This window comes from Felis catus, chromosome C2 (genome assembly GCF_018350175.1).
Source record: "Felis catus isolate Fca126 chromosome C2, F.catus_Fca126_mat1.0, whole genome shotgun sequence".
NCBI lineage: Eukaryota > Metazoa > Chordata > Mammalia > Carnivora > Felidae > Felis > Felis catus.
This window is the reverse complement of record NC_058376.1, coordinates 309,412-326,589: the sequence shown is the minus strand read 5'-3', so window position 1 is coordinate 326,589 and position 17,178 is coordinate 309,412. Positions and strand designations below refer to the sequence as shown.

Sequence of the window (17,178 nt, the reverse complement as noted above, 5' to 3'; positions counted from 1 at the left end):
TCCCGCCCTTCTCGCCGCGCACGCGCACTCCATGTAGGGCTTGCCAGGCGGCCGGGAGCGCGCGGGGTGGCCGTGGGTCCCGTGCTCGCGCCCGTGCTCGCGCCCGCGCCCGCGCTCGCGCCCGCGCCGGTGCGCAGCCGCTCGGGCCGCGCCCCTGCCCCGCCGCCTCAGCTCCCCGCCGGGCCGATGCGGGTCGCGGGGCTGAGGGGAGCGAGGTAGGCTTCGCCTGCGCCGCTACCGCCCGGCCCTGGCCCGGCCGGGAACGCGGCCCCAGCCCCCCCCCCCCACCCCGGGCGCGATCCGGCCTGGTCATCCGCGGGGCGCGGCCAAGCGGGCCATGGCTGACCGCGGGTGTGCGCTGGAGGCGGTGCCGCTGCCCGCCGAGGTGCGGGAGAGCCTGGCGGAGCTGGAGCTGGAGCTGTCGGAAGGTGAGCGGCCCTGCCCCCGGCCCTCACCCGGGACCCCCGACACTGGCCCGGATCCCTCCTTACCCTCACCCCTGACCCCGGGACCTCTGCTCTGCCCTCACCTCGGACCCCGAGACCCCTAGTCCCGGACCCTCTGCCCTTCCCTCACCTCGCACCCCGGGACCCCAGACTCCAGCCCGGATCCCGCCCGGCCCTCACTCCGGACCCCGAGACCCCCGCCCTGCCCTCACCTCAGACCCCGGGACCCCCGTCCCCAGCCCGGATCCCGTCCTGCCCTCACCCCGAGCCCTGAGACCCCTGCCCTTCCCTCACCTCGGACCCCGATACCCCCGCCCTGCCCTCACCTCGGACCCCGGGACCCCAGTCCCCAGCCCGGATCCCGTCCGGCCCTCACCTCGGACCCCGGGACCCTGGCCAGCATCCCGCCCTGCCCTCACGCCCCCACCCCCCCGCCCCGGGACCCCTTCCCAGCCCGGACTCCGGCACCCCCACCCTGCCTTCACCCTGGGATCCCAGACCCCGGCCCGATTCCCTCCCGGCCCTCACCCGGGACCCCGAGACCCCCGCCCTGCCCTCACCTCGGATCCCGGGACCCCAGACTCCAGCCCGGATTCCGCGAGCCCTCGCCACGGACCCCGGGAGCCCCTCCCTGCCCTCACCCCAGGACCCCAAGACCCCGACCTGGATCCTGCCTGGCCCTCATCTCGGATCCTGGGGTCCCCTCCCGGTCCTCATCCGGAGATCGGATCCCCCCTTCCTCTGCCCCCAGCCTTTGGGTTTCCGGCGGGTCTCTGTGCCCTGCTGTTTGCGTGGTTTGGCCTAAAGCACGTGAGTCTCGACGGGAATGACCGTTTTTTGTTTTTTGTTTTTTGTTTTTTGTTTTTTGTCTGTCCAAGCAGTAGGCGGTGTGTATCCAAGGTTTAGGCTGCAGGTCTGAGCTTCCTGAGGGTGGCTGTACCTGGGCAGCTGCTGCTGGCGTGGAGTGTGGACCCGTGAGCCCAACTCCAGCCTTGTGTGTCAGTTTCCTCCGCTGTAGATCGGGGTTAGAACAGCACCTGAGTCTCTGGATTGTTACGGCTAAAATAACATATGCCAAGCGCCTAACACTTGGAAGGAGGTTGTTGTTGCCCCATTTTAGGAATTTTTAAAAATTAAAAAAAAAAAATTCAATAAATGTTTGTTAAAAATAGACTGGAGTGATTCCCCCTCAGAGGTGGGTGGCTTTCCCCGTCTAGACTACCTCGTGCCCAAGACTTGGGTCCTGATGTTCTGTTTGGATTCATCGCGGGAAGAGCAAGTTTTTGCCCAGTATCAGGGCAGCCTTGCAGCCTTTGAAGAAAAGCATCTATATAACTGTTTTCAAAACTTAAATGCATTTTCGGTTTTTACAATCCATTTTTTCCGGAGTCCAGTTATTCTTACTTTAAGTTTCAGGTTGATATGTTTGGCTCAGGTTGGGGTAGGAAAGTTTTGAAACAACCATCTAATAAATAAATATGTACTTGCTTGGACTAACTCATTTAATCCCCACCGACCTCAGAGTGGTAGGTGGTTATCTTTCTTTTACAGATAATATGGCATCTACCTGCAACTGTTTTGAATTCAGCATTGAAATTTTTTAAGGCTCTATGATATGTGACACTTTTTTTTTTTTTTTTTTTTTTTTTACTGGAAGTGCAATAAGAAGTGGGTGGATTTGAGGGTTCTTTGTGATTAGATGCTCTTGAGAAGTCTGAAAAGCTTGAATTAGGAATGGTTCTGACAGGAAGTACTGTCCTGAATTTGTTACAGCTCTTCATCAAGGGAAAATCGTGTAGATGCAGTTTAGGCTTTACATATTTCAGATGTTTTTGCAGATCACTCCTAATTTCTACTCCAGTGGATTTGTTCTTCCCTCAATTCTTGTTTTGTGGTTGTGTGTTTGAGTGCTTTCTAGGGAGTTGACAGACGAGATTGGATCCTCAAGAATTTGGTGATTTGTACGATAGTACAAGTACTTCAATGAAAAAGTGCTTTTTGTCTGTTGAATGTGTTTCTGCTGTCGTCATTTCAGACCTGTGTGGAGGATGGATAGATAAGTAAGGGTATAACATTATATGTAAGTGGCGAGGAACCTGGAAACATAGCTGAAGCTGAGGAAGGTGGGGAACAGAGCGTTCAAAAGAAAGAATGGAGTGAAGCAGCAGCCGGGGAGGCGGGAGCCCTGGCTTGTGTCCCAGCTTCTAGACTGGCTTGACACCTTTCTTTTGGCCCAAATAGGTCAGTGATTATTCGGGCACAGTCATGCTTGGCCCTGCTCCCGGGGTGTTTCCATACCTTTGATGCTGGCTTTTTCAGTTTGTGTTGTGATTGTTGTTGACACAGGGCCTCCCTGTTGGACTTGGAGATACTTTGTGATAGGGACTGCATCTTAGGCAGACTTTTGGCGTCTTCACACGGTAGCTGGCATCTGGTAAGTGTCCGTGAATCTCCATCCAATAATAACAGCCATGAACTTGGGTTTGGTCGGCTGTAGAAGGGGTGAACACCAGCCTTACTGACATCCTATAGTTCTTGTAAAGTTTCAGACAGCATACACGAACATGCTTTGACACTGGGAAGGTGTTTTACTTATATAATTACAGGAAGGTAATATTAATGAAATACAGTCCTAAAGCAACCCAAGTTAGTTTCATTGTTGTCACTGTTAACTTTTGATCAAGTAGAAGGAGGACGTGGACCTCTCTTTGTCCTGTACCTCCCTGCCCCCCATTGTGTGGGGGGATAAACTTCTCATGCACAATAAAGTAATGTCAAAATAGGATGACTTCACAGTGCGCACATTCGTCTGAATGAGAACTTGCTTAAACCTAGACTTGACACTGTGCTAGGCAGGTCAGGGGACAGAGGAGCTTCACAGACAAAGTGCTGCCTCTGTGGAGACAGGTGGGGCTAGATACCTGGGTAATCTGGAAAATCCTGCACAACTTCCCCTTGGCCTGTACACCAGTGACTGGTTGAAAGTATGCCCCTGCCTTTATTCGTAACTCACGCGGCCTTGTTCTCCAGCATCTTCATTGGATTCTCATCATTGGCCATTGTAGTTGGGAGTGGCTGTTAGGGAAGGTTCTGGTCTTAGAATGCACTGATTTTTCTTCCCCATAGGGCAGATTTGTGACTTTCCGTTATGGATTCCCAAGAGGGAAATAAGGCACAACTGTGGTCTTGCTCCCTAACTTTCCTGGCTGTTGCACCCGTGTTATGCTTTCCTTAAAATTAAGATGTGGGTGAAAGGTGGAGCTACACAGAACCCCACCCGCTCTTCTTAGACACCCTACCCTGCCCCCACCCCTGCCACAAACACATAGAATTCACACTTGTGGCTCCTCAAAGCATATGAAAATGTCCATGGATGAAAATGAGGTTATTAAAAGCGTGACTTTAAAAAAGAGTTAATTCCCAAACACTTGTGCTTTACCTATCATAGTGTCAGATTGCCTCCTGTATACCTCCCAATTGGTGCCACCTAGTGTCTTGGGGCTATTGCTGCCCAGCTGCTCTAGACACATGGATGGTGGTGTGAAGTTTGTGCTTTGTTTTAGTGGCCTGCGGTGGCTTAGAATGGAAGTTCCTACATAATAGACTACATTTGCTCCACTCCTGTTTCTTTATTCTGGTTAACGGGTCTATTTCAAAGCTTTAACTCTAGTCTGGTTCTTGTTTTGTTGCATTCTGTCAATGCAGGGGCCACAGCCTGGATGCAGGCAAGTGAAAAAGGGGGAAGCTCTGTGTGTGCAGAGGAAGGGACTTCTTCACAAAGCTGTTTTCCTCTTTAAATGTCTTTAATGTCTATAATTTGTGATATAAATCTTCATTTTCAAATGGTAGCCTGACCTTGCCTTTATGTCAGTAAACATGTGTTGTGCTTTGTAAATATTTTGTGGTGTATTAAAGTTCTCATGTCCAAATTCTTTTCACCCATCAAAGCCCAACCCAAATGCCTTCTTATTTGGAGCCTTTCTTGATCATCTCTCATGTGGCTACTTTCTTGCAACTCTCATCGCACTTGCTCCCACTTTTGGAATTCTTGCCACTTTTTGTTTTTTGTATTTGTTATTTGTACATTCAGTGATGGTTGAGTGCCCACTGGACACTAGCTAACGTTTCAGCTGTCAGAGGGCAGGGTTAGCTCTGTTTCTTCATGGATCAGCTTTGCACACGGTTATATTAAAAAGTCGTGCAGATGCAGGTGGCAGAGAAGTGAAGCGGTTCCAAGGAAATGTAGGATAGAGTGAGTGAATGAGTGTGTGTGTGTGTGCACGCGTGCACGTGCGCATGCAACCCCCCCTCCACACCTCTCTAGCAGTGTTCTCTGCTATCCATTTCCTAGGTTTCCTTTCAGAAGTAATCTGCTGGTGCTTCCTAAACAGTGGTTCACTGACCTCTGGGGGTCTCTGAGGCCCTTTCTGGGGGCCTGTGAGGGAAGACTTTTCATAATAACTTTTCATAATAACACGAAGATGTCATGGCTGTTTTCTCTGTGTTTGTATTGATAGACAAGCGATGCTGGTACCTTAGCACCAATTGAGGCCAGGGCCCCCAATCATACTGACATCATTGCTTTCTTCACCAACTCCCCACTTTGACTTAAACATAGCCTTCCTTTTACTGATGAAGCAATAAAAATTAATTTTCTGAAATCTCAACCCTTGAATACTTGTCTTTTTAAGAGTCTGTGTGAGGAAATGAGAGGTGCCACACAGAGAGGTACAGGGCCTGTTTTGAGGAATAGCGGTTGCGTATTTTGAGTTACAAAATGAGCTAATGACTTTTGTCGCAGAATGCTATTTTTGCTTCAAAAAGTGGGTTGTAGATAAACTGTAGTTATTGAGACTTGATAGTTGATGGACATTTTCTAGAACGTAAATGAAAGAGAACAGCTGGCAGAATTTGTGGTCAATGGTACTATTTGTGTTTTTGAACAAAAATTTAAACTTTATAAAACTTATCTGTACCATGAGCATGACAACTTCCTATTACATTAAATACTTTTTGATGAGATCAGTGGCAGTATTAGTGTATTTGATATCATATAATGAAATGTGTCAACATTAGGAAGATCTACATAATTCTGTGAACCAGTATTTTCTTTTTTCAATGTTTATTCATTTTTGAGAGAGCGCAAGCGGGGTAGGAGTAGAGAGAGGGGGATAAAGGATCCAAAGCAGGCTCTGTGCTGACAGGCTGACGGCAACAAGCCCGATTCGGGGCTTGGATTCATGAACCGTGAGATCATGACCTGCACCAAAGTCGCTCAACTGACTGAGCCACCCAGGAGCCCTGTGAACCAGTGTTTTCTAAATATCAAGGTATCATGTTACAAATTTGTGCATGGGTAAAAGATACAACCATTGGGTTGTAATGTAACAGTAGGAAAAGTTCTGAAAAGTTCATTGATAGGTTTTAGACTCAACATTGCAACTATTCAGTGGGAAACTACCTACCACTTGCCTAGTTTTGGTGGTGTGGTATCATAGAAGAAATGTCCACAATGATCTCAAGAGGCTACTGAAACACCTTTCCCTTTTCAACATATATGTGTGTGTGAGGCGGGATCTGACTTCAAATGAAGCCATATGTTGCAACAAGATTGAAGTTGATTCTGATAAGAGAATCTATCCAACTGTTTTCTATAAAGCCAGGTACTAAAGGGGTTTGTAAAAGGAAAACAATACCCGTACTCACTGAATGTTTTTGGCTTTGGAAATCTACTACTTTTTATTAAAAATATGTTTATGTTAACATAGCTTATTATAAAAAATTTCAGTGAATTAAATATTTTAAAATTTTTACCGTTTTAATTTCTAATATGGTCAACGTTGATCAGTATAACACATACAAACAAAAACTCTCCGGAGTCCTCAGTAATTTTTAAGAGTGTGAAGGGGTCCTGAGCCTAAAACCTTTGAGCAGTGCCAGTCCGTGCAACTCTAACAGAGTTTTTAAGGAAATACCAGATGCCATTATCTTTTTCTTTATACTTTTTGTAACATATTTTTTAGCTTTTTCCTGGTGTAAGAAGGATTTCTTGTTGTATATGTAAAGTCAATCAGATCTTTCAATTCATAAAACGTGTGAAAATCTCTAAAAATAATACTTAAAAATTTTTTCCTGTGAAAATTATAGCTTGTATGATTCAGGAATATTTCCTTTAGAATTTTTTTCTATTTGTAGTGAGTCATTCTAGCACAGTTGTCTGTTTACAATTTTTTTTTCTTGGGGCGCCTGGGTGGCTCAGTCGGTTGGGTGTCCGACTTCGGCTCAGGTCATGGTCTTATTTATGGCTTGTGGGTTCGAGCCCCGTGTCAGGCTCTGTGCTGATAGCTTAGAGCCTGGAGCCTGCTTTGGATTGTGTGTCTCCCTCTCTCTCTGCCCCTTCCCTGCTTGCACTCTGTCTTTCTGTCTCTCTGTCTCTCTCAAAAATAAATAAACATTAAAAATATATATACGTGTATAAATTTTCTTCTTAGAGAATTTTGATTTATAAATTTTTAAAAGAATATCAATACTATGATTTCAGTTAAAAAAATTTTTTTTTTTAACATTTATTCATCTTTGAGAGACAGAGACAGAGCGTGAGTGGGGGAGGGGCAGAGAGCGAGGGAGACACAGAATCTGAAGCAGGCTCCAGGCTCTGAGCTGTCAGCACAGAGCCCGATGCGGGACTCGAACTCACTGACTGTGAGATCATGACCTGAGGCCGAAGTTGGACGCTTAACCGACTGAGCCACCCAGGCGCCCCTGATTTCAGTTTTAATATCCTAAAACTTTGCACATTTCATTGCCAACTATTCTGTACTGTTGAATTCCTGCCTTTGTTTTAGGACTTAAGTTTAAACTTCACTTTCTCTTTGAAGTTCTGCCTTCCTCTAAGAAACACCACCCACCCTTCTCCAGTTAGGTGCCTACTCTTCTGTGTCCCCGTAGCACTCATTGTGTCCCTGTCGTAGGATTTATCACACTGTTGTATTTGTTTGCTTGTTTTTCTTTGCTACGTCATAGGGAACACTTCAAGAGGAGGTTTTGGATGGGGCGCCTGGGTGGCTCAGTCGGTTAAGCGGCCGACTTCGGCTCAGGTCATGATCTCGCAGTCTGTGAGTTCGAGCCCCGCGTCGGGCTCTGTGCTGACAGCTCAGAGCCTGGAGCCTGTTTCGGATTCTGTGTCTCCCTCTCTCTGACCCTCCCCTGTTCATGCTCTGTCTCTCACTGTCTCAAAAATAAATAAAATGTTAAAAAAATTAAAAAAAAAAAAAAAGAGGAGGTTTTGGTCTGTTCATCTTTATGTCCTCAGTACCTAGCATATTTTAGGCGTTTTAATGAATGATTATTTAATTAATAAAAGGGCAAAAACTACACATGGTATTTATTTTCAGTTTTATTTAATTTTTTATTTCAATTTTTTATTTTAAGTAGGCTCCATACCCAATGTAGAGTTAGAGCTCATGACCCTGAGATCAAGAGTTGCATGCTCCACTGATGAAGCCAATCAGGCACCCCATTTTCAGTTTTGTTTTGTTTTGTTTCACAGTTTTTTTTTTGTTTTTGTTTTTTTTTTTTGGAGAGAGGGCACACACGTGTGTGTGAGTGGGGGAGGCGCAGAGGGGGAGGGAGAGAGAGAAAGAGAAAGAGAGAGAGACAGAGAGAGAGAGAGAGAGAGAGAGAGAGAGAATCTTAAGCAGGCTCCACACCCAGCATGGAGCCCAATGGGGCCTCAGTTTTATGGCTGTGAGGTCATGACCTGAGCCAAAACCAAGAGTCAGATGCTCAACTGACTGCGCCACCCAGGCACCATCCTATTTTTTATTTTATTTTATTTTATTTTATTTTATTTTATTTTATTTTATTTTAATGTTTATTTTTAAGAGAGAGAGAGAGAGAGAGAGAGAGAGGGAGACACAGAATCGGAAGCAGGCTCTAGGCTCTGAGCTGTCAGCACAGAGCCTGATGCAGGGCTCGAGCTCAGGGACCTCGAGATCATGACCTGAGCTGAGGTTGATGCTTAACTAACTGAGCCACCCAGTCACCCCTCCTATTTTCAATTTGAAACCAAGAATCATCTGTGGTTGACTGAATACTTAGCTTTTTGTCAATAGTTTTTCAGATTCAGTGAAGCCATCCGTCAGCAGGACAGACCTGTGCCTCAGGGAGCCATTGAACCAGAATTTGGTCTTTTTTGCCTAAACTACCAGGAAGAAACTACCAGTGGAGTCCCTGCTGATGTGAGGCTCGAGTCTCAGGTGTGATCTAGTAGGTTGTTCTGAGCCCCACAGTGGCCGTATCCACCTGTGGCCTCACCTCTGGGTTGTGGGTCCACACCAGCTTCACGCTGAGCCCCACTTCCATTGCAGGAATACAAAAGCAGGCTCCTTCCTGGAAGCCTGAGGCTTCTGCTGGGGACTTTGGCTCCAGGATTCCACACTGGCCTGAAACTTTCTTAGAGCTGTGTGGAGTCTAAGACTTTTTCTACCCACTCTGCCTTCCTTTCCTCTCCCCTCTGCAAGGGATCACCTGCATCTTGTCAGACAACTTTCTGGCCTCCTCTGGCTCCCTCCTTCACCTGCACTTCCCACGTAAATCGCTTGCATGTCTCTTGCATGTCTATCCTGTCTTAGCATCTGCTTCTCAGAGGCCCTAAACTGCCATCGGGGCTCTCTGGTCTAGACCCAGGTTGAAAGGCTGATTTATCTGGTGGTGTTGGTTTGCGTGTCTATCTCCCTTATCAATGGTCTGCACTCCGAGACTGTACCTGTCACATAGTTGTTGGTCAGTGTGTATCGAATTGAATTGTTCACTCTTCTCAGGACCCTCTTGCCTGTGGCTGATTCTGGTTTAGTGGTCCTTCACGATACTTCATGAGAGCTGGGGCCGAACCTGCCTTGCTGTCCTCTGTGTCCCTGGCACCAGAGCCGCTGCCATGTCATCCACGTCCACTGACCTACATAAATCCAGGCTCTGCTGTAAAGAAAGCCAACAACTGGGACTTGGGGATGTGGTTTTAGACCAGTGGTCAGAAAACACCTCTGGGCAGGTGCCTCCACGTGACTGGGGAGGGAGCATCCCAACCAGTTGGGCGATGAGAAGGTGGGCGGCTTGAAGGAGATAGGCCTGAAACGCCGCCTGAGCCTAGGCCCCCTGAGCCTAGGCCGAGCCTGGGGATCTACTGGTTTCTACTTTAAGTGTGATGAGTGGCCCCTGGAGCTTCTGCTGCTTTGACGGTTTATGTCCTTGAAGACTCACCAGCTGTGGTGTCAGGAATGGATTGCAGGGAGGCAAGAGTGAGCTGGGTTCAGATCACTTAGGAGGCAGGCGCTGCTGCCTGAGAAATGGCAGCCGTTGTGGGGCGAGAAGCCACTGGGCTCGAAGGAGAAATGGAAGGAATTGGCTGACGGGCGCCGGTGGGGAAGGCGGCAAGGAGTCAAGACGTGAGTACTGGGCTTCGGTTTGAGGTGCTGCCCGAACGCACGGGGGCGAGATGAGGAAGAGAAAGAAGGGTGACTGGATTCGAGGGAAAACGCACTTGTTCATTGATTCAAGGAAGAACTGGTTAGAATGCGCTCACCGTGACAACAGTGACGCCAGCTGGTTGGCTTGTTTCGCTGTTTCAAGATGACTTGGAGGAATGCATTCACTACTGCGGACAGGACACGTTCATTAAATGCTTCATTCATGTGACAGGTACTGAGAGGATCACAAATTTGGTATGCTGATGCTAGAGCCCCTTCCCTGTGAGTTCTATGGGCGTTTGTGCCTGACCTATTCCTGACTACTAATCAAGAGCTGGTTCTATTGAAGATTGACCAGTGGTACTGAAAACCCACCTCCCTCGCGTGACTCTAGCATTGGAGCACTTACTGTAAGGAGGTTCTTCCAGAGAATGTTGTCCCAAGTGTCTGCCCCGCTCAGTCATCACCAGGACCTTGAAGAGAATGGCATTGCCATCCTGCTCAGTGCTGGCTGGGTCTGGAGTGGGACCCTTTCTTGGCCAGCTGCCTGTGCCTTTCTCACACGAGGCACTTGTTGGCAGCCTCGAGGACAGCCTCCTTGGGGAGGGCCACCTGGCCTTGCTCCCCAGGGCAGGCCTTCTGCTGAGGTATGGGGCATGTGGGGTCTGGGTCGTGCTTTCTGAGGAGCCGCTATTGGTCATTTAGCTCCTTCTCTCTTTAGACCTTTAGTCTCACAAAGTGGGGTAAATATGCCTCCAGGACTTAGAAGTTTGAAAAGAGACTGGAGTGGGGACCCTGGTCTGTGCGAATGAAGAGTCTCTGCCTGGTGAAATGTCCCCATGGAAATATGAGCCTTGGGGAGCAGTGTCACACCGTGCCCCATAGTTGGCACCCACATTTCACGTCGTGTGTCCCCAGTGAATGTTAGCCAGCATGTTGCTGCCGTGCCCATCTCATCATCAGGGTCTAGGTTGAACGGTCCATTGTTTTAGTTAAAAAGTAAGAAAATAGTTGTAATTTTTGAAAATACATCTTTATTTCATCTTTTAATGTGTTGTTTTGCCTGATGTGATATGCAACATTTATTTAAAATAAAAACAGGGATGCCTGGGTGGCTTAGTCGGTTGAGCGTCCAACTTCGGCTCAGGTCATGAGCTCACGGTGCATGGGTTTGCACCCCGCGTTGGGCTCTGTGCTGACGGCTCAGAGTCTGGAGCCTGCTTTGGATTCTGTGTCTCCTTCTCTCTCTGCCCCTCCCCCACTCGCACTCTGTCTCTTTCTGTCTTTCAAAAATGAATGTTAAAAAAGTAATAATAAAGTAAGAACGAATTCATACCAAGTATTTGGTTACTGTACCATGACCTACCTGGAGAAAGGGTAGGAACAAAGTAAGATTAAGTTACTTTATTCTGCTCTGCTAGTAAATCTTTTTTTTTTAAGTTTATTTATTATGAGAGAGGGAGGGAGAGAGGGCGCACATGTGAATGGGGAAGGGGCAGAGAGAGAGAGAGAGAGAGAGAGAGAGCGAGCGAGCGCAGGAGCAGGGGAGGGGCAGAGAGAGGAGAGGGAGAATCCCAAGCAGGCTCCACACTGTCAGCTGAAAGCCTGATGTGGGGCTCAGTCTCACAAACCATGGTATCGTGACCTGAGCCTAGATCAAGAGTTGGGCGCTCAGTCGACCGAGCCACCCTGGCACCCCTGCTAGTAAACCCTTTAAAAGTAATTCTTGCCGGGATGCCTGGCCGGTTCAGTTAGTCGAGCATGCTACTCTTAATCTTAATGAGTTTGAGCCCCATGTTGGGTGTACAGATTACTAAAAAAAAAAAAAAAAAAAAAAAAAATAATAGAGGCATCTGAGTGACTCAGTTGAGCTTTCGACTCTTGATTTTGGCTCAGGTCACGATCCTAGGGTCTTAGTATCAAGCCCTACATTGGGCTCTGTCTGAGCATAGGGCCTGCTGGGGATTCTTTCTCTTACTGCCCCTCTCCCCTGCTCACGCTCTCTCTCTCTTTCTCAAGTAATAATAATAATAATAATAATAATAATAATAATAAAAACTAATTCTTGCTATAGCATTTTGTTTGCAATGAAGTTGCTTCTGAGTAAGAATAACATAATCTTTGTGGGTCAGTCTTTGTAGAAAAGATTATGTAACATTTCTGATATTGCCCTTGTCTATTAAAAAGACTAGGAAATTATATGCTACACAGCAAAGAAAAACCTGTGTAATCAGTAAAAGACACAACACCTAAAAATAGTTGCCTCTGTCATTTATTGATAATCATTTTGAGTGATGTACCCAAATTCCCTCTTCCTTTTTCACACAGGAGATGAATGGCTTCTGTTTTTAAGACTTCCTGGATTTTTGAGGCAGTACCTCAGATAATCACTGGGGGACAATAATCACGTAGGGGTTTCCTTTCAGACTTTGGCTTTGTGTTATTCAGCTTTAAGGAAAGAATAGAATCCCGTTCCTTCAGTTTATACTGACTGTGACTTGAGATTACCATTTTGGAAATAGCGGAGAAAGATCTTTTATTTCTTTTCAGATTTCAGAACTTTTCCTCCAGGATCTTTGATAAAAGACCTTTAAATTGAGTATCTGAAATGTGAAAGGACACACTCATGTTTGTTGAAGCAGGTAAGTAACTCCAAAAAGCCTATCGTAGAAAGTTCCTATGTAACTCCTGGGCTTTGTTTCTTCCTTTGGTTGTCTCTGAGGATGGAGGCTAAGGATTAGCCCTTTTCAGGGAACACGAAAATTAGGATATTTTAGAGATAAAGGTTTTAGGAATGAGATATTCTAGCCTTATTAGTAAGTAATCTTGGTTTTATGGGCTGAATTGTGTCTGCCCAAATTCCTTTGTTGAAGCCCAACACCCCCTTGTGACAGTATCTGGAGACAGGGCCTCTAAGGAGGTGATTAAGGTTAAATGAGGTCATAGGGTGGGCCTGGTCCAGCAGGACTGGGGTCCTACTAGAGGAGGGGATACCAGGAGCACTTGCACACAGAGAAAAAGCCACATGAGGACAGGTGAGAAGGTGGCTGTCTGCAAGCTATGGAGACAGGCCTCAGGAAGAACCAAACCTGCTGGTTCCCTGAGCTCAGACTTCTAGCCTTAAGAACGATGCTAAAATAACTTCTTGTTGATTAAGCCACCTGGCTGTGCTATTTCGTTCTGGCCACCAAGCTGACTCTGTGTGTCATCGTGTCATTCAACAGTACTCAATAGACTGAGTGCCAAGATGCTCATGACCTAGTGAGGGTGGAAAGACACATAAACAGTGGCAGTATTGTGAAATGGGTATGGGACTCATTTGGGGGTAGCTGTCCACACTGGGCGACGCTGGGATCATGACCTGAGCCGAAGCCAACAGTTGGATGCTCAACCTACTGAGCCACCCAGGTGCCCCTGCAGTTTTTTATTTTGAAAGCATGTGTGCAGAGGGTGTAGTAGGAGGACAGGGAAGAACATGCTAGACAAAGGAAGATGAGCCAAAGCTGAGGTGGGCTAGAGTATTTCCAGACTATGCTCCCCAGGCAGATGGGTAGAGAGAGCAGGTTGGGAAAGGCAGGGGTTTGGCTTATAGGAGGATTTATGCATCCTGGTAAGGAACCTGGACTGGGCCCTCTGGAGTCTTGACCAGTGTTGAAAGAAACTCAAATGCTTCCTGCAGCCGGGTGGGTGTTGTGGATGTGTGAGGTGAGTAGGACTGAGACAGGTACCTGTCAGCTCTAGAATTTTCTGTGGTGTTGGAAAGGTTTAGTGCTGCAGCCACTGTAGCCATTACCACTGTGGTAGCCACTAGTCATACGTGGGACTGGGAAACTGAAAAGTCAATTTAATATACTTTTAATTCATTAAAATTTAAATTAAAAAATTTTTTAATGTTTATTTTTGAGAGAGAGAGAGAGCGCGCAAGTGGGGGAAGGGCCGAGAGAGAGGGAGACATAGAATCCAGAGCAGACTCCAGGCTCTGAGCTGTCAGCACAGAGCCCGATGTGGGGCTCAAACCCCCAGACCTTGTGATTGTTGGCTCAGGTCATGATGTCAAGGTCTGTGGGTTTGAGCCCTGCATCGGGCTGTCTGCTGTCAGCATACAGCCTGCTTTGGATCCTCTGTCTCCCTAGCTCTTGTCCCCTCCCCACCCTCGTATGCACTCTCTCTCCCTCAAAGAAAAATTTTAAGCTTAAAATTTTTAAAATACTCCCATAAAATTAGGAAGACAATAAAGATCTAGTTATCTAACATCTATTGATATTATGATTGGTAAGGAGGAGACAAAACTATTTGTAAACTGTAAGTTTACTTACACAAAACAGTCCCAGAGAATTGGTGAAGCGTCAGAATTAACAAGGCTACCAAAGTGCTGGGTGCACTTCCACCCCAGGGAATCAGTAACGTGTTTTCACACCACAAGTAACTGGTTTGAAGGAATCAGCTGAAAAAAACCCACCCTTTCACAATAGCCACAAAATAATCTGGTGCCCAGGAATGTCCAACAAGAGATGTGTCAGCTGTCATTTGGAAATTCACAGCATATTACTGAGGACTTTTAGCAGACCAGAAGTAGGAGAGTGGAAAGTATCATACCATGTTTTGGGGTAGGGAAGGACCCTCAGTAGTGTAGGTGTGCTTATCATCCCTGAATTTGTCTATATATTGTCTGACCCTAGAGTTTATAAAAGAGTAAACTTCCCAGAAGAGTTGAGACATTTTTCAAGTGGGAAGAAAAGAACAAAGGTCAGGCTCATTCCCTACGAGATAACCAAGAGTAATTTTAAAACTGTGACAATAGAGGCTCCTGGGTGGCTCAGTTGGTTGAGCAGTTGAACGACCAACTGTAGATTTCAGCTCACATCATGATCTCATGGCCCGTGAGGTCAAGCTTGGGATTCTCTCTCTCTCCTTCTCTGTCTGCTCCTCTCCTGTTCTCTCTCTCTCTCTCTCAATAAAATAAATAAATAAATAAATAAATAAATAAATAAACAAACAAACAAACAAACAAACAAACAAACTAAACTTAAACACTGTGGCAATGCATAAATAAACATGGAGTATTGAGTTATGTGGGGATAGACAAACCGGCCGCTGGGATAGATTAGAATCCTCAGGTTCAGAGAAGCACTATCTGAACATGGTGGCAGTGCACTTCAGTGTGGACAGAGGTTTTAGTAAGTAGCGCTGCAACAGCAGCAGCTTTCACAGCCCCAGTGCCTGCTGGCTGCTGTATCTGACAGCACAGCAAAGTGTATGCTCTGCGAAGACATTCTGTTGAAAAGAAGTAAACAGCTTTCTACCCCTGTACTTGACAATGGGGAGAAAATGGGAAATATTGAAATATGATACATGTGTGCTTTCAGGAACCCGTGAAATCTTAAAATCAGATGGCCAATTTTCCGTTTTTATAAAAGGGCTAAGGGGATGGCTATTCTCAGGTGCTTTATTTTAAGTGGGTCTTCCTTAACAAATGATAGAGTCGGTAGTTTTTTTTTTTTTTTTTTTTTTTAAGGCATTAAGCAGCAATTGAAATATTCCTGTGTGACCTTTCTCTGTCTCTGTCTTTCTGTCTCTCCTCCCTTTCTCACTTGGTGATTGAGAATGTTTTCTGGCAGCATGGAGAGAGTGGGTTGGTGGAGCACAAAATTGGGAGCAGAACACTTAAAGAGCACGTTGTAGTGATCTGGGGCAAGAGATGATGGGCTGTGGAATGGAGACGATGGTCTGAGGTAGAATCCACAGGTTTCGGTGTAAACAAGGGGACATCAGAGGGGAGTCTAGGGAGACTCCTGAGTTTCCCAAATGGGTGACTGAGAAATGATGGAACTGTTCACAAAGAACAGAACTCGGAGAGAACATGTCCATTTCATACCTGTGGAGTGTGGGGTGACCAGGGGGCATTTGGATGTGCGGGACTGGTACTTTCTAGAAAGGCTTGTCCAAAAGTAGAAATTTGGAAGTCAGTGGCAGTAAATCACGACTGAAGTGAATACGATGACCCCGTAGGGAGAACTGAGTCATGCAGAGAGGCCCTAGGACAAAACCCTGGGGAACCCAAACCCATAAAGGAAAGGCAGAGACAGGAGGCCACAGGGGAGACTGAAGAAGGTGCCACAGCAGGAGCAGGAGGGACGAGAGTATGGGCAGAGGCAGGAGAGGGTTTCCACATGGGAAGCATTTGTGGGAATGGAGTTGTGCTGGGTTGGTACTCATGAACATGATGAGGTAATGCTAACTCTCCTCTCCCAAATCTCATTGAAATGGCAGAAATTTTAAAAACTAAAAAGAAGTGGACAGCAGTCTAGATTCTGGAAAGTCAGAAAGGTGGATCAGAACGGCAAGCACCATCTGGGTAGGGAAGATAGGAATGAGGCAGAGTAGTAACAGATGGACAGTGTGTCCTTTGAACTGAGCCGGGGAGGGACAGTCATGGAAGATGGTGGTGTAGAGAGGATGGTGTAGAGAGTTTTCAGGAGTGTTCCCGAATCTGCCATCCCCTTAGGAGGGCGGCCAGCTATATGGGGGTAGAGGGGTGCGCCTGGAAGGCAGGCACCACCCCCCACCCCAAACCCAGCCTCAGCCAGAGCAGACTCTCCACTTAGACTCCTCGGGAGAGCTCACCTGAGGAGAAGGTGTGCAGCTGAAAAGTTAGGAGATGCCAGAGTGGACGATGTATAACTTCCCCTTCCAGCTGCAGGAGCAGCATTCCAAGTTCTGATCGTGAGTGTCCAACAAGTATCACATCATAGTGTGACTGTATCTCACCTAGTAATGTTTATTTATTTATTTTTTTTTAAATTTTTTTTTCAACGTTTATTTATTTTTGGGACAGAGAGAGATAGAGCATGAACGGGGGAGGGGCAGAGAGAGAGGGAGACACAGAATCGGAAACAGGCTCCAGGCTCTGAGCCATCAGCCCAGAGCCTGACGCGGGGCTCGAACTCACGGACCGCGAGATCGTGACCTGGCTGAAGTCGGACGCTTAACCGACTGCGCCACCCAGGCGCCCCTCACCTAGTAATGTTTAAAAGCATTCTTGCATTAAATGTCTGCTATGTTTATTTTTGTATTCTTAATTTTTTTAAGACAGCAGTCCGAGCAAATCTTTTATTATGTCATTAAAAAAAATTTTTTTTTTTAACGTTGATTCATTTTTGAGAGACAGAGACAGAGCATGAGCAGGGAAGGGGCAGAGAGAGGAAGACAGAGAATCCAAAGCAGTCTCCAGGCCCTGAGCTGTCAGCACAGAGCCCGATGTGGGGCTC

At 46.9% G+C, this 17,178-nt stretch overlaps 1 protein-coding gene across 11 annotated transcripts in view; it reads left to right on the top strand.

The window, feature by feature from the left end:
• The first annotated feature begins 72 nt into the window (after positions 1–72).
• Positions 73–17,178, top strand: part of DIP2A (disco interacting protein 2 homolog A) — a 118,245-nt gene continuing 101,139 nt past the window's right edge. For 3 of the 11 annotated variants that reach the window (XM_023238580.2, XM_023238585.2, XM_023238584.2), the window contains exon 1: positions 79–428. In XM_023238580.2, the coding sequence (XP_023094348.2) occupies positions 338–428 (91 nt within the window). In that variant the 5' untranslated portion in view covers positions 79–337. Of the gene's footprint in view, positions 429–12,485; positions 12,553–17,178 lie in introns of those variants that run through there. The other 8 variants (XM_023238582.2, XM_023238578.2, XM_045036463.1 and 5 more) reach the window with 7 other exon arrangements.